This window comes from Scomber scombrus, chromosome 6 (assembly GCF_963691925.1).
Source record: "Scomber scombrus chromosome 6, fScoSco1.1, whole genome shotgun sequence".
NCBI classification, from domain to species: Eukaryota; Metazoa; Chordata; class Actinopteri; order Scombriformes; family Scombridae; genus Scomber; species Scomber scombrus.
Window position 1 is genome coordinate 19,923,276 of NC_084975.1, and position 18,217 is coordinate 19,941,492.

The 18,217-nt window shown below is 39.0% G+C and overlaps 1 protein-coding gene across 2 annotated transcripts; it reads right to left on the bottom strand.

The window, feature by feature from the left end:
* Positions 1–991: 991 nt before the first annotated feature.
* On the bottom strand, positions 992–18,217 carry slc6a13 (solute carrier family 6 member 13). Of its 2 annotated transcripts, none has more exons than XM_062420061.1 (15): positions 18,047–18,217; positions 14,607–14,807; positions 13,546–13,680; positions 11,725–11,865; positions 11,178–11,259; positions 10,814–10,946; positions 10,307–10,441; positions 6,066–6,169; positions 5,804–5,928; positions 5,360–5,472; positions 4,955–5,092; positions 4,562–4,664; positions 3,034–3,134; positions 2,579–2,749; positions 992–2,327 (listed from the first exon to the last, which is right to left on the bottom strand). In XM_062420061.1, the coding sequence occupies exons 1-15, from the start codon at positions 18,051–18,053 to the stop codon at positions 2,163–2,165; spliced, it is 1,854 nt and encodes a 617-aa protein (XP_062276045.1). In that variant the 5' UTR covers positions 18,054–18,217; the 3' UTR covers positions 992–2,162. The 2 variants fall into 2 exon arrangements, with proteins under 2 accessions (XP_062276045.1, XP_062276046.1); XM_062420062.1 differs by lacking the exon at positions 18,047–18,217 and adding an exon at positions 17,932–17,955.

The following is an 18,217-nucleotide window of genomic DNA, read 5'->3' on the forward strand; positions in this document are numbered from 1 at the left end:
TCAGCCCCGCTTTCCTTCCCACAATGCTTCAGTGGACAGTGACACGTCACTAGGACTTCCGTAAACACTGACCCATTCAAAGTAATGAGTGCAGCGTCCCCTGCTGGGAAAGAGTGGTGCAGACAGGTGACGACAAGCCAGAGTGGCAGAGCATTTCTGTGCAGTTTCACTTTCAAGTACCTCCCCCCTGAGAGATGCTGCCAGGATACCTCTATGGAGGGATGAAATATGGTTGACTGGTGACGTATTGAAAATAAAGAACTAGATGTCGATGCCAGGAAATGTCATGTAACTGAGACTGAAATTGAGCTGACAGACACAACTTTTTAAGTTTGTGTACAATTGGTATGTGAGACTCACCTTATTATTTCAATAATTATACATTTAATTTTCACTTCTGTGAAATTGCACTACAAATCTATATTAAAGCTGGAGTGATAATGTTTTCACATAACTGGATCAAGTATGTCTTAACTGTTGCAAATTCTACTGAGCTCAGACTACTACTTATCATTGGCGGTAGGTGGAACCCTAAATATATTCAAAAGTTTTCATATATGGACCTCTATATTTATACATATAAAGTCGGAAATGCATCCAGGCAAGAGGCAAACATGCAAACTCCACACAGAAAGGCCCCATTTGGCTAGTAGGTTCAAACCAAGAACCTTCCTGCTGTATGTTGCTAAGCATTGCATGCCACCTTTTAATTAACCTTTTAATATACAGGAAAAATGTATTTTTTCATTGAAAATGTAATGTATGATGCACAATTTGATTTGGCATTGCATCCACTAGCAAATGAGATATTTGCTTTATATTCAAATGTTTATGCATTATATGGGTGCCGTGCCGTGATCTGATAATCAAATGGGCACAATCCAAAACTTGTATTTTCACTTTGTCTTAAAATGATAATTTGTGTACAGAAAAATGAATTGTAAAGCCCACAAAATATAAAAACACATTTCAATAGAAATTAAGGTTTCACTTGAAGGTATTTTTATTCAGTCATAAAAAAAAAATCATTTTAGCAGTGATCATTTATTAAGTCCAACATCTAAAGAAACACAGGCCTATGTTCATTATAATACAGCAGCAGCAAAGATGACGAGTGAGATGATCGTTTTGGAATGAAATCCTTCAACCATTGCCCTGCCCATACTATCTAAGTGGTACAACTGTCTCCTTTAGGCACTTTACATTTTAACTTCATAAGATTCAATGCATTAGAGATACGGCAAAACTGGCACTAAATTAATTCATGTCAACGATCAGAACTCTGACAAAAGTATGTAAAATATTCATGCAACTGCAAAGCAAAGGAAATAAAAAAACATACACTGAATTAATGAACATACTAGCATTCATCTGAAAAAAAAACGTAAAAGCTTAATTGAGTTGAGTTGTGGTCAGTTCAGCTAAATGTACATTTAAAATCCCAATTTTTACATAATTTCAAGCAATTTATTTGTTATTAATATGCTTTTAAATAATTTGTTTTATTAAAAATGTTCACATCCTGGGATGATAATTCTCCACTTTACAGTAAACACAGAGCTGTCAGCACGATTGGATTGATCGAATTAATATATAAAGTGCTCTGCATACTGTAGATTATGGAAGTGCATTAAACTTAAACACAGATTGGTTTTATTCAAGCAAGATATTATTATTCATGCACTCCTTCTGCACTCCATTCATAGCAGACAACTATTAGAATCAATAAAGTAACTGGAATGTCATGTCGGACTAACTGAACATTAGAGATGTCCATAACAGAGAAAAAAAATGCTTCCTTAGAAAGCAGACATGATCAAATGTAAATTCTTAGCCACTGCATGACAACAATGGCCACATTCTTTCATTTGTACATGTGACTCTGCCACTGGCAAAAGAGATAGTAATCAGCTGTCCTAAAAAGGATGTGAATCTTGAAGTAAGAATGGTTTTGCCATCATACTGTAATGTTGAAGGCACTCTACAAATGAGAAAGCTCCAGCAACAGATCAGTAGTTACAGGTCAGGTGTCTCTTAATGTCCGTGCCTGTTTCACCACCTTCTCTGGTGAGGTATTATAGAGTTAGGATGGGGCCAGACAGTGTCAAAGCTGAGGAGTGACCTTTGACCCCTACATGGATCTGAATCCAACCCTCTGGTGTCTAGCAATGAGACTCCTTTTCATCAACAGGGAAGTAGCCTTCCTTAGTTGGAGGTGCTTTCTGTTGGAGGCTGTCACCGTCTGCGGCGAAGATGGCCAGCAGCTTCTCCTGCTCTTGTTTGGTCTTCGGTAACTCAGTGGAAGGAGCAGTAAGGAGAGCAAGACGCTGTAATTGAAGAATGGATAAGATATTTTAAAACATAGAATATTTCAGTGATATTATGTTTGATTAATCAATGTTCATTGGAACTGACACTAGTAGTAAACTAATTAAGACATTAGTCAGTAACATTATCTAAAGGATCATTTCACATCAGAGACACTTTTTTGATAATTTAGTTTTTATTTTTTTTACCATTTTTGCCTTTATTTGTGCCTGCCCCAAGTATGTCAAGTTTTAGGTGCAACATACTGTACCTCTCTCAGTGTTCCAGGTGTGTAGTACAGTTTCATTGCTGCCCAGCAAGGAATACACAGCATGGAGGACAAGGCCAGGATCCAGCCTATTCCATTGCCCCACCAGGGATAGACATATTCATTGTTGTACTTCAGAGGTGAGTACTTGATCAAGGCAAAGGCAAAGGTTCCCTGACAAAAGAGACAGAGAGCGAAACTTAATGGCTTTATTTTGTTGAGTAGTGACTATACTAAAATATTATTTGTAATATTAAATAAATTGTTGATTGTAATCCTCCATTTTAACCTTTACCTTAACCATTATCTTATTTTAAAATATAGAAATAAAGGTCTTCATTTGACCATTTGTGGTCATTGACAAATTGTAATGTATTTGCAATTATGGCCACCAGAGGGTGCTACAATTTAAAGTAAGTGGTGTAAAAAAATATGTATATTGAAAATGTGAAACCCACAAAACATGTTGCAGGGGTGAAAAACTTCCAGCAGTACTTGATGACAGGGCTGGGGCGATAGCCAATCATATCCTCTATGTTGTCATAGAAACGGTCAGCGCCTGTATTTAGGGAGAGATGAAGGAAAGGCAGTGGAGACTTTATATATCTTAATAATCATCTGTGTCCAAATTCGAGGTTTGCATATATCACATTAATACACTTTATGAATGACATGACTTACTGTTGGGAACCTAAATTATCTGGTTCAATTTGTTTATATTTTTTTAGTCAGTTAATTTTCTAATAGTTTTTTTAATTTTTTTATTTGACCCTTAAATAACCTTAAATTTAAAGGGAAACTCTACCGCTGTGAATATGATGAATTCTTAAAATGCTGTCACTTATGTAGCAGAAATGTGCAATTATTTCTGAAGTTGGTGGCCTATGACTAGAGAAAACACATGGAAAGTCTTCCCCATATTGATCTTAAGGGGGAATCAAAACAAAAAACAAAAAAAAACAGATCATGGTCCCAACCAATCTGTTGCTAATGGTGTGTTTAAAGAAGGAAGGTGGGTTTCCCAGCCAAACTGGTTAGCAGAGACAAAGTCAGTGAGCAGTATTGTACCTCTTTACTGAGGTTCATTTTCGTTCACAAAACATTTTTCTTCATTGAGTGAGGATCATAAAACAAAGGGGGTGCTGGAGTTAATTATACGGATCATTGCAAACTTACGGCGAGCTACACACATGCCAGAATGCTGTCAGAGCTGCCATTGGAAGTCAAAAAACATCATTGTGCCGTCTTCATTTCAGACTGGTTTCAGAAACAATCTTGGGCAAAGGGATGAAAAACTGCAAGCAAACACTATTTCTCTTAGTGTTCCGACGAGAAACTGGGATCTAAATGCTCAAGCTGAACGCAGTGGCAAAAGTTAAAGGTAGATAGATAGATAGCCATTTATTGTCCCCAGAGGGAAATAGAACACACATTCACTGATGTGCGGTTCTATATTTAAAGTTGGCAAAGTCCCATAGAATATTCTGTCAGAAAACAATGTCAGGTTTACCAAAGACAGCAGCTGAAGTTTGTGTATCAGGCTGCGGCTGTGATACAGCTCCAGTGGTCAACCTCCTAGTTTTCTTCCAAATATGCTGATATTAGTATTTAGTAATATGATCTCTGTCTAAGGCAGATCTCCAAAGTCTTGTAGATGGTTTTGCGTCACTTAGCGGACTTTTGCAGCTGATAAGAGGGATATTTTAATACAGGGAAGACAGTGGAAAATGCAATGTCATGCCTAATTCTCCACACAATAAAACTATAGGAATCAACTTTAAAATTGGTAAAGTTTTCCTTAAAATAACAACCCCCACAACTCAGCATTATGCCTTCCAATCTGTGAGTCAAACACAAAAGACCCCTACATTTTTATGAATTGGCGAGAGGCAGTGAATGGGATGAATAGTGCCGTGTGAGAATAAAGCCTTTGTCTTGTAAATACCCCCTTCGTGCATTCCCCAACAGCCTTGCTAAAACACTCACCATAAATCCAAGCGATGCAAACAGTCTCAAAAACAGCCACAAAAAGCAGACACATCCCACTGGCCGCATAGTAGTCAAAAAGCTGGAACACATACATGCCTCCCTGTGGGGATAGACATCGGTTTACAACCCTAACAAGCAAAAGAGAACCTGTACAGTGTCAAACTATAGGTATGACTAAGAATATCTGCTGGTCACTGATTAGTTTTGTGTTTGAAACGAATCTGCAAAGTGTTACACAGTAAACATTTTGTTGAAAAGAGAATATTCAGTGCAAACCATAAAATAAACTTGCCAGACATGAATCAGAATCTGCATTGTATGTGAATTGAAATCTAACAAGAGGCTGTAACAGCTCTACAGTTTAAAATGTGATATCATTACATTACTAACCTCTGTTAGCATTATGAGTCCCAAGAGAAAGGAGACCACAGCCACTCCCAAGATGAAGAACTCCCTGCGGTTTTTACGGCGAAAGGTGGAGGGATACATATCCACCATGGCTGTCACCAGGCTCTCCACACACACAAACTAATCAAAGGACAAACCAGACATATGAGATATACACAAGTGTGTATGTTTCTTTGTGCATGGTAGATGGCTGTGTAGATTGCTGATCCATCAAAAAAGTACCAAACAAGACAAATTTGAGCCTATATGGATTCATAACTGCATTACTACTGTGTGTGTGTGTGTGTGTGTGTGTGTGTGTGTGTGTGTGTGTGTGTGTGTGTGTGTGTGTGTGTGTGTGTATGTGTGTGTGTGTGTGTGTGTGTGTGGTGCATATGTTGGTCTCACTTGACTGTCCAGTCCCAAAAAGACAATCATAATGAAGAAACAGCAGGCCCATAGAGGGGAGAAAGGCATCATGGACACAGCACGAGGGTACGCTATGAAAGCCAAACCTGGACCTGGGTTAGACAGGTTAGACAGAGTTCACATGGCTTTTCTGATTCAAGTATCTTGGTCATTGGAATATTCACTCTGATCACATTTTTGGTATTTATAAAGTTGACATCCTGCTATAAATATTATGTTCGTTCAACATTTCAGTGACCCCCACACTGACTTAAGATTTTTAAATTCTCAAAATAGTTTAAATGGTTTACTATAACCAGTACAATGTTTAAAGAATTATTATTAAATTTCAGGCAAATTAAGTTTTTTGAAAGTTAAGTATAGAGGCCATTTAGAAGCTGTAGAAAAACTTGCAGTTTTATACGCAGTTAAACAACTACTAACCAGATTCAGCCACTTCTGAAATAGGTATGTTCTGCTCGTAGGACATGAAGCCCAGAATGGAGAAAATGGCGAAGCCTGCGATAAAACTAGTGCCACTGTTCAGAAAACAGAGGGACAGGCAATCCCTAGAAATGACAGAGAGGGTAACAGAACTATTATGAGTTTCATCTGAATGAACACAACATTGTCTAAAGATTTTATTAGAGGGGGTATAGTGTGCACTTGGTTGTAATGCCAACAGCATTATCATTTCCGTCCTTACCTGTAGCAGTTGTTGTTGTATTTGTTGTAACTTCCCAGAGCAGTGAGACAGCCAAGACAAATGGCATAGGAGAAGAAAATCTGAGTTCCAGCATCCATCCACACCTTGGGACAAAAAAGAAACACTATAGTTAAAGGAAGAAAATACATTTAAAGGGTGAAAATAACTATAATTTAAACATACTGTAGATATAACTTAAAATAGCATTTTTTGTTTCTGGACTGTCCTCAGGCCATGTTGACTTTGAGGTAAAGTCCAAAGTGAAAAGTTACTTCTATCTGCTGAGGAAGACTATGAGATGAGGTTGAAAGCTCAAGATTAAGCTACATATGTGGACCTTATGTTCCTTGTGTGAGCATTCACATATTTTTCCATGCTGAAAATATATTTAGGGGCCGAGCCGAAAGGCAAGAGGGCGAGGACTCCAGAGGAGTCCTGCCCTTGCCTGGAGGCAAGGACCCTATTGTATTTGTGTCGTTTTTTTATTTTTTTTATTCTACCACCTCTTTGAGCCTTAATTTGACCCCTAAACCTGCTCAAAAACCTCACAAAATTTGGGACGCATATTAGGTCTGGTGAAAAATTCGATAAAATGGAAAAACAAGCAACATCAAACTCTCTAGCACCACCTAGAAACACTAAAACGGCCACTACGCCTGATAGGAATGTAGTAGAAAGATCAAACTTTCGTCTTATCAAGACCTACAAATCACGCGCTGACACCCCTGACCTAAATCCAACAGGAAGTGCACAATTTGCTGTTACATGTGGAATTTTTTTGACGATTCTTGGCCTCCTACAAACGTTATCTTGTCCGAGGGCGTTCATCGTGGCGGCTTCAAACTTAAATAGCTGACTTAGCACACCCTGCTGCACAAAAGTTCTGAAAAACTTTTTCATTACTCTTCCGGTTTGGATTTTAGAAGCCCTCAAAGGTCAAGTGCCCAAAAACCCTCGCCAAAACGCTCCCATAGACAATGAATGGGAGCAGAGTCTCATGCCACTTTTACCCTAAATTTGACCACCTAAACATGCTCCAGGACAGACCAAATTCACCATGCACATCAGGTCTGGCCATAAATTTGGTAAAATGGCAAAATTAACCCCAAAAGTGACAAAATGGGCTCTCTAGCGCCACCTAGAAACAGTAAAACGGCCACTACGCCTGATAGGAATGTCGTAGAAAGATCAAACAAAAACTCAATTGTTTGTCTTATCAAGACCTACAAATCACATGCCGACACCACTGACCTAAATCCAACAGGAAGTGCACAGTTTGCCCTTAAATGTATGATGATTTTCAACGATTTTCAGGCTTTTTCAAAATATATATATTATTCCTGCATACTTTCAGCTATAGACTTCATTCAAATGTCAGAATGTAGCCACAAGTCTCATCTATAGATGTGTGTAATTTGGTCTGGCTATGTTTTATACTTTTTGATCTGCGGACACACATGTGCAACCTGTTCCTCTCCCATTCAATCCGGACTCTGCCTGCTGTCTGTGCATGCTCTGTTGTCATGCTCTGCAGTCGTTAACTACCATGGCAACGACTGTGTGTGGTTGCAGCTGGCTCATTTGTGCGCTACAGTCAGCCAGGTTCATTTGTGGTCTTGGTGTGCCACCCAGTGGAGAAAACGTGATACCTGATAAGGAAAAGGTGCCTCAGTTTTCTGTTTCTAGTTCAAGTTTATTGACTGTATTATTATGATTTTAGATATCTGTGCAGTCTGTCAACTAATTCACTGACACTGCTGTCAAAGTCTAGATCAAACACGAATTACATGAGCATGAACTACAAACATATCTACAGGTTTCACTGGAAATAAGTTCCTCTCCCGTTTGACTCATCAAAGTGTTGGAGGTTCATTTCAGTTGCTCAGTCTAAATGTCTAAACAGGCAGACAGAGGCAGAGAGAGAGTGAGAGTGTGAGTGTTTGTGTGCGCGCGTGCATGTATGAGTCTGTATGTGTTTGTGTGTGTGTGTGTGTGTGTGTGTGTGAGTGTGTGTGTATATGTGTGAGTGTGTGTGTTTGTATGTGTGTGAGTGTGTGTATGTATATGTGTGTGTGATTGTATGTGTGTGTGTGTGTGTGAGAGTGTGTGAGTGTGTGTGTGTGTGTGTGTGTGTGTGTGTGTGTGTGTGTGTGTGTGTGTGTGTGTGTGTGTGTGTGTGTGTGTGTGTGTGTGTGTGTGTGTGTGTGTAATGTATATCTACTTATTGCAGTGTCCGATAAATGCCCTGGTCTGAATTCGTCTAAATGCACCTGACGGAAACCTTTCCGTTTTGCCGCGGCCCGACGTGCGCAGGGGCGCGAGGTCTCGCCCAACGCTTCTCGCAGCTTTAATTAATAAATGTAACTGTCTTGGAAGTACAAGTTGGATGTGCAATTATTTTTGAAAGAAATGGTATAATTATTGGTACAGACTTGATTAAAACCAGCAGCTTCTCTTTCACCAAACCTGCTGAGCTATCACATACATACACAAACAGAACAATTAAGTTATAGAGTTCAGATAATACTGTTAAATACTAGTCTGCATGCTTACAACTGAATACTATTAATGCAAAATTATGTATCACTAACACTTCCAGGGCGCCGTTCACTCTGCTGGGGTGAGAACATTTCTAAATAGAGGACTTGTGACTCACTGTTTGGAAATAGATATTAACCCCATACATGTTACAAAGGACCTGCTCTGCTGTTCGTTAAAAAAAAAAATGAATCGTGTTTTCATTATTGAATATGTAATGACAAAGAACATCTCAACACATCTCAAAGTTGAAGATAACATTTTTACTGTATCAGGTACTGAGGACTTTTGGAAAAGTTTGTTGTGAAGCTTTTTCAACACATTGATGTCTATTGTGAGTTTGATTTTCACACAATTTCCCAAGATACCTTCATAATGAAAAAGCTAACTCCACTCACACTTTCTCATCTTTTTTGACACAAAACCAAACATTACCCCAAATTTCTCCCTCTCAACCCACCATCATCAGTGCAGCAAAGCCTGTTATCCATCCCAGTCTCTCAAAGGCACAAAGTGCAGCACTTTTCCACCCTCATTTAAAACACCCACTCGCACTTCAAAATTCTAATTCGTTTTTTCTTTATTCTTGCAGTTCTGGTGAAGTGCTCCCAGAGCACTAGGGCATGTTTTAGATAGCTGGCAGGCAGCACTGAAAGTCTGATTGACTCGGGGTCCAATGAACAACATGAGCTCTGGACACAACATCACACAAAGGCAGGTGTTCCCAAGGCACCAACTCCACCAGCCTAGCTTGTTTTGGCTGGCAACACACAGGGCTTGTATTCATCCCCAGAGCCCTGAGAGGGATTGAAGAGACCTTCTCTTTTTGATTTTCATGCTGGATGCAATCTACCAGTAAGGAGAGAAGTAACTGTGAAATCCCTGTTACCACAACCACTACTACTACCACCATCCCCAATTAACTCTCTTTATTCAGGAGCTCACTGTACTCAAGAAATATCGATGGCACCATTGCTTCTTTTTTTTCAAATAGCTTATGTTTATGTATAATGCAAAAGCTGGTAGTAGTGTGACATTATACATACAGAAAAAGGTATAGAGATGGATGCATGGATGCTTACAGTGTTTGACATCAGAGACAAGATTTGTGCCCTTCCATAGATCAGAATCACTCATATTGGAAGGACGTACTTTGTCGACAGTATAGCTTTTCTTAGTGGCTATACAGAAAACTAGCGTAACAAAACTTTCAGGTAAATGGATCCCAGCAGATCAAATAAAACAGATAAGCAGCTTTCTTCCCTTTCCTCTCCATCCCCATTATTGACTTGATCACCTGCCATGCAAAACAGGAGAGTTACCCATGCCAAGTTCCTTCTCTATTTTGTCTTTGTATTTCAGCTTAGCTTTCCTTACTTAATTTTTCACATTTTTGGCTGCCTCTGCTCTTTGGGTGGCACCCTGCTTATAAAAAGATATATTTTTCTTGTTTCAAAACAGATTTGACAAATTTTGTTATCCAAGATTTGTTGTTAGGGAACACTGTACACAATTTATGATGAATTTTCTTCACAGGTGGTCATATAAGTATTAACATTCTCAAGCCATTCATCTAGGTCACTTCAGGCATCTTTAAAAATGTCCCAATTGGCACAATCCAATCGATAAATAGAAGATGGCGATGGTCCACTTCGAAATGGCAGACCATAACCCTTTGACATCATGGTGTTTTTCTAACCTACCTGTGGGTCAGACAGCCGTCCCAGGTCAGGGTAGAGGTAAAAGTGGATTCCCCTGGAGGCTCCCGGCAGGGTGACCCCTCTGATCAACAGAACCACTAGCATAGCATAAGGGAAGGTGGCTGTGAAGTACACCACCTACAGGGAAGCAGAATTTCTCATCAGCCATTTGTGCCGACTATGCTTGTGACAATTCCTTCCTTTAGGCTCAGATTTGACTGTTGCGTTATTAAAAAAAACCTTCTGCAGAAAGAAAAGACAATCTTGTTGGTTTTTACTGTTAGTGTTGCGCATTTTGTATTTTTTAGTTGATGAAGTCTGAGGTTCAGGTGTCAGTGTCAATTCTTTCAACAAACGTAGCCAACATTGCTAACTGGCAATGCCAAGTTATTATTCTTAACTGCTGATTGAGGAAAACCAAAACAAATCAGCTTTGAATGCTGAAATGCTACAGATAATCATCAGTAGACTATGAAAATGTGTCTGTCTTGAGAGGAGGGAAGGATTCACCTTGCCAGTGGACTTGACACCCTTCCAGATACAGAAGTAGCAGATGACCCAGGCAATGGCTAGACAGATAACCAGGTCCCAGTTCAAAGAGCCAATGTGATGAATGCCTGAGGAAATTCTCAGCACTCTGCGTCTGAGGCAACAGATCAACGTTGCAAATGTCTTATAATACAGTCTTATCATTTACAACATTCAGTCTATGTATGCACTCAAGAGCTTGTAAGAAGGTATGGGTCTGTAAGCATCTCAAAAGGCTGTAAAACTTTGCAACCAGTAAATTAAAAGCTGTATCAAGTCTGCGAGATATAACTTGTTGGCACCTTTGAGGCCATTTCAGGACATAGCCACACAAAAGAGCACTTACTCCCAGAACTCAATGACAGGAGAGGTGGTGTTCTCATGGTGATTGATGGAGCTATTCCCCCTCTGAAATGCCATACAAGAATCTTGAATGAAGGAAAGACAAAAAGACATTCAATCTCGTGAAGAAACCCAAGCTTTCTCCAAAGTTTCCAAGTTACACACAGGCAAGTGAAACAATGCCACCGCTAAGACGGAGGAGAAAATTGGTGGAGGGGCACTCACTTCGTTCAAGATAAAATCAAACTACCAAATTAATTAAATGATGAATGGGGAAACTATAAAAGTTTAAATAAACAAAATGTAGGATAGCTATATCAAAAGAAAAATAAAATCTAAAACAGTGCCTCAGTCCATGAGTTAACACTAACACCAAGCTCTACCATCAGTTTCCTATTGCCGAATTCTACTGGTCTTCTTCTAAGCAACTTTATATTTTACCTCCATGAGCATGTCAAGATAGAGGAGAATAATTACATGGTTACACATACGCTACACGTGTCTGGCAGTGGCACATCTTTTGCCGATGCAAATAGTATCCTGTATCTTACCTGTGTTCCAGGTGTTGTTGCAGGAAGCCCAGGGCAGGTCCCAGGTAAATGAGTTAGACAGGTAAAAGATTCCCCACGCTAACACAACAATGTAGTAGATGTTCAGCAGACCAACAATTACCTGGGTAGCATAACCAACTCCTGCAAGAAAAAACATCAAATTAATGGCACTGAGTGGTAATGTACTGCTATTCTGGCAAAAAAATAAAATAAAATCATTTCATAGCCTTTAACAGATAAAACTGAAACTGTGAAGTTTGTTTTTAAACAAACAGAGTTGGGGTGGGGGCTGTGACTGACTAGAAATACTCATCAACACATAGCATTTGGCTCTGATCTCCACAGCTTGTCCAGTGTGATCAAAATAGCCCAATCGAAGCCTAAAGTAGTTAGCAGAGCTCAAAATCACAGAATAATGAACATTTTATAATAGAATGAAATAAAAGTCCATTTGGGATGTCGAAACTGACAAAATGCTACAAAAAGTGGCCTAGTGTAGTAGTAGCCTATCAAATGCAGGATTAACCGCCCAATCTGACACAGGTGGTCAGCTAAATGTTTTCTACACAATTTATTTCACTGCTCCATATGTGAAGTCAATTGGAGCTTGTGAGCACACATGCTCACAAGTAAGATATGTGACATGGATAGGATGTTTTGGATTTACTACCTCAGATGTTTTAATGTAGCTCTAGGAACTTTACGCTATATGTCTTGCAGGCAATTTCTGCTCCCACTGTGACTCAAAAGCACCTCCATCTAGCTTGAATGCCATTATATTGGTAGTGCATGTATTGTTGTATTTGATTGTACTGAGAAACCATATGTTCGAAATAGCATACTCATAGCTTCACATGTCAGCAATTATTGTTGTTAATCTCAAGTTACTTGCTGAAAATGATATTGAATCAGTGACAGAAAAAAGAGGCATAATTTCACCTTGGAAAAAACATGATCTGATTAAACTTCAATTCCCTTTACAGTTAGGGGAATGACATTCAGAGTAAATTATAATATGAACATCGTTAGGTTTAACTCATGTTCCAACACAAGATTGCACGCCTGACTTGACTCTTCACCAGATGTCATATGTGGGTTATGATTATGGTTGATTACAGATTTATTTGAAAACAGCTGAAGGGGAAAAGCTTTGGATGGATAGATAGAATATTAGCCAGTGTTGGTTACTTGCCAGCCATTACAACTACATCTACCACCCTCCCACATCTGCATGGCATGTATACTGATTAGTATAGGCAAACATGCATACACGTACGTACACACACACACACACACACACACACACACACACACACACACACACACACACACACACACACACACACACACACACACACACACACACACACACACACACACTCACACACACACACACACACACACACACACACACACACACACACACACACACACACACACACACACACTCATCACACATTATTCTTACAGACATATTTTAATTTGTTAGACTGATTTGCCCTCATAAATCTTTGTATTCCTGTGTAGTGCACACGCAATTCATTGTTTCAGAATAGCACACACATACTGTGATCACTAAATCATCACATATACATTAAAAACATCATTAATATGTTTGATTATGTGAAAGCTCTCCCACACAGAAAGCCTTTACAGTTCACAGGAAACATTTTAATAATGTCATATGAAATTACATTTAAGGAGTGTTAATGTCACAGTTACAAAAAGCATGTATAGTATATTAGTCCAGTCGTGGTACTGTAAAATATATCTGAATACAATCAACCATTACACCAACTTTCCTGTGGAAACTTAGATTACCTTCAAACAGAGGGCAGACCTTCCTCCAGCAGGTAATACCACCCTCATTGGTGAACTGTCCCAGAGCCGTCTCCAGGAAGAAGACGGGGATCCCACAAGCAAACAGGAAGATGAGATATGGGATGAAGAATGCACCTGATATAAACGCACACAAATTAAAGGAGCAGATACAAAATTCATCTTGAAAGAGTGGAGCAAATTTAAAATCATTCAAACACTTGTACATGGTGGGGAAATGTCTCGAAGTTCTTAAGGTGCTAAAGATTTCATTCAGATTGTCATTTTTTGGTATTTTTTTCATGTCTTAGTTTCCATGGTTAATTCAACCTTTCTTTTTCTCTATATTAAATAAATAAAAGCAACACAATTTTCATATAGCACTCTCCTCATAATATACATTATGCAAAACATTATTATAGAAATCTGATCCATCTTTTTGGCAAACAAATCAAACTAACCTCCTAGGGCATACAATACAAAATTGTATTCTTTGCGCTGATTTTTTTTACCCTTAAACAGAATAAAGGAGGTCATTGAAATATTGTGTGTAAGACATTAGTTACAGTAACTGGCTGCATGAAACAAAGCCAAAATCTGAACAGCCCTTTGCTTATTTTGAGTTAACTGTGACCTACATTGGACAATGGATCTCCATGGAATAGATCACAAATTAACCTTTGTATTGATATTGAACTTCAAAATATTTTCCTCTCAGAAGGTTATTCTAGTTCTCACACAACTGCTTTGCAAGAAGGTGACAATATTGAACCCCGTGAACCCTTGTGTTTTTGTGGATGAACAACTTTTCAAGGTGTGGTAGTGCAGCCAGCATTGATTTCAAAGGGAAGGAAAAGTGGTGAAAAAGACCTACATATACAAAAAACAAATCCGTGCAAATTAAAACAAACCTGCTTCTGGACAGAATCAGCCACTACACCCTCATGTTGTACATGTTTGACTAAATGAAAAAACCCAAGCTTTAGAGTCAAAGAGGTGATAAAATAAGATAATTTAAAACATTTTTAAAAAACATAACAGAGATAAATAATTCTTGCACTCACCTCCCCCATTCTTATAACAAAGATAGGGGAAACGCCAGACATTCCCCAGGCCGATAATTTCTCCTGCCACTGACAGAATAAACTCCAGCTTGTTGCCCCACTGACCCCTGTCTGTCATCTTCTCCTCTGTACTGGGCACAATGTCCAGGGGCCGGCTGTAGGGTTCCACCTTGGACTGGTTCTCCATGTCACCAGTGCGTCCTGAAGGGGAAAGAACAAACAAACAATAGTTACAAAAAGAAAAAAAATGCCTAGATATTGTCTGCACCATAGCAATTCATTAGTCATAACAGGGTGCCATGCCACTGGAAAGCCATCATTTCATATATCCTGAGAATCTTGGAAAAATGTCTTACCTCTGATTTTTTTTTCCTTTTAAACAGTTTTTCAAAAGTTCAGTTTAAATAAATTCATAAATTTCAAGTTTAAACTCCATTTGAAAAGCAGAAAGAATCCAGCACACATATGCTTAATGCAAATTTAGTGTAAAGCACATTAGGTTCAGTTGTAATTAAATGTGCTACATACAAATATTGACTTGCCTTGCCTATTAAATGTGGTCCATTTGAAGACTTAAGCCCTGGAGGGGCAAGAAGGAATTCCAGGACCTTGGCAAGTTTTTAAGGATAATTCCCATGTGCCAAATATGCCTGCTCATATTTACATGAGCTATGATAAACTATATGTCACTAGTTTTTCTCTCTTGGATGAGGTCAGTAATCGCTTGATGTTACGTGACCATGTTAGAAGCTGGTCAAGCCCCTAGCCAGACCCTGTTTCAGGGCCAATGCTGCTGAAAGAAATTCTCTCTGTGGAGGAAACAGACAGCTCACTGACTGTGCTCACTCCTGTCAGGTTGCATTAACAGGCCTCTCACCAGCCTTTCTGTTACCCTGTTTCCTCTCTCTGAAGCACATTGCGGTCACTGCCGCAGTCCAAGCTCAAAGAAATGATCATGCAAGAGATAAGCTCAAACTAATTCAGTTTCGATAATATATGTGGACACTAAACTGTCACATCCTCTGTCTTTCACACAAACAAACCAGCCTGATCTCACGGAGCCTATGAAGATGTTCTATTTAGCTTTGAAAACAATGTAGGACATGGAAATCCCATTTATCCAGAAGCCTTGTGTGAAGCCACCTTTATGGATGTGTGACTACTGGCAAAGGGCAGAGGTGGAGCACAAGTGTGACTTTGTGTGTGCTGTGTGCATGAAGTCGGAGGTTGGACCCCTTCCATGAGCCAAAATCTCGTACACTTGGGCCAAATTGTGGCCTGAGGTAAAAATAGAGCCCCTTGTTTGCAGGAGGTACTTGGTGGGAATGAAGGCTTGGTGCAACAAAAGCAAAGGAGCCCCTCTGCTCTTTGCTGGCAAATGAGAAATCTAACTGGCCATGCAGCCAGATCACAGTTTAACTCACTTTTTCACTGTTTCTTTGTGGACACTGGGAAGCTCAACACACAAGCCAAATACCTCACCTCAAATACTGTTCTTTTAATAAATCTTATTTATAGCAGAGTCAGACTGAAATACAGTCGGTACAGAAGGTACAGTGTGAGAAAATATGCCAAGACTGGGAATTACCTCATCAAGGCTATAAAGATTTATCCCAGGAAACAGTGCCAACATCACCAGTCTCTGAAAAGTGGTGGACTGACTGAACAATTCACTGACTGAATGATTGGCGGACTTGCTGCATGGCGGTCTCCATTTTGTACTCGATAGCTCATTTTGATGAGCTACTGATAATAATAGGTTATTATCAGTAGTATGGACCTTATGTGACTAGATTCTGAGCTATTCGACATTTGAGGAATTGTTTTAAAGGGTAACTACAGTGGTTCTACAACAATTTACATGGCACTTCTATAAAGTTTGGGGACTCAAAACAGACAAATTTAAAAACAGAATGGTCCAAATTCGAAGCAGCAGAAGCAGATCACTAACACCACTATCTCCTAAATGTCATCTTTCAAACCCCACATCTCCAGTTTGTAATACATGCTAAGCTCAGAGTCACGAAAGACATGATACAACCATTTTAGCTCCCTTTACAAATGCAGATTTCATGGGATAACATTCTTCTGCAACATCCTCTATTGCTCTTCTTCAGACTCTGAAGAAGAGTAGTTTGATTGAAACATCACTCACCTGGTTATCCCGTCAAACCTGCATTTGTAAAGGAGTCTACAGTGTGTGGACGTTCTTCTTTCTTTTGTATTTTTGTTTCTTCAGTCAAGCACCTGGTTTAAGTTTTGTTCTGGGATGTGTGCGTCAACCACACACACTTTGGAGATCAACAAAACAATATTCTCAGCTACTGTTAAGTTGCCCAAAAAAAAAAGCTAATAACTTGAGATGAGATTGTTGTGTGGGCATTTGTATCCCAAGATCAAGAATGTATTTAGATCGTTATTCAAACTATTGGGTACTTTATTATTTATTTTATTTTATTTCATTTACATTTTTTTCCTTTTTGTATTATAGTCTTTACTCCACATATACTGTATACCAGCTGGTGGGAACGACCCTTACTTGCATAAGTAGGGCATGCACTCTGATACCTGGGTAAAAGTGAAAATTCACTAAAGAGCAATCTGAAAGAGCAGTCAGGAATCAATATGGTGCTTCGTCTTATCAATTTAGGAACAAAAGCCAGAAGATGTGAAATTACAATTTCCTAGTTCTGTGGGTCTTTGTGGCAACTCATGAACAAAGACAATAGTCTGGGCTCCTCTTCCAAACACGTGCAGATCAGACTTGTGTATTCATAATGACCTGTACCCCGGAGGTAGGTTATCATGAATTAGTTACACGAGGTTGGGACGTCAGTGTAACCACAGTAATTATTTACAGTAAAAGCCCAGCATGGGATGTTGAATACTCTGTCAATCATTCACTTTGTCAGTGATTTAGTATATTAGTTTGATTTATGATCCTCAATGTTTTTTTCTAAGATAGTGTTTATAAAAATTACAAAACAATGCCCTTGTTTTGTGTAAAAATGCCCCACACAACACTTTTTTTGATAAATAACCTTTTCTTGATCTGAGGAAAGCGATGCAAATTATTTATAGGCTGAGGATGAATTTAATTCTGTACAAGCAGTTCCTAACTTAAAAAAACAGAATTTTTGTCCCATTTGATGGGATGGAACAGCATGACTATAAGCAAGAAACAGATGGTGCTGAATAAAAACTTGCTGAATGAAACAACTGGATAATAAAACCTATTTTTTTCTCCTTTTCATTGCAGAAATGAGTGTGCTGGAGATCATTTTAAAAAGAAATCTACAGGCCAACTATAAACCTGTTCATTTACCTCAAAAACAGTAACAATTTTACTTATCATCCATAAGAAACCAGGGAAAAAAATCTGCTCATGTGATCTGCAGGTCTGGCATCAGAAATTAAATCAACAATCAAAAGGTACTCACCCTTCATAATGTTGTGCAATGACAGTTGCAAGAACAGAGTGCAGCACCAAATAAAGGCCTGCTGCCGCTTCAGGTTTCACTATATAACATGCATGGAGGGGCGGAGATCTGAAAAACTGAAAACTTTGGTGCAGCCCGCAGAGAGTTTCCCCTCTGCTTTAGCCCACTCTG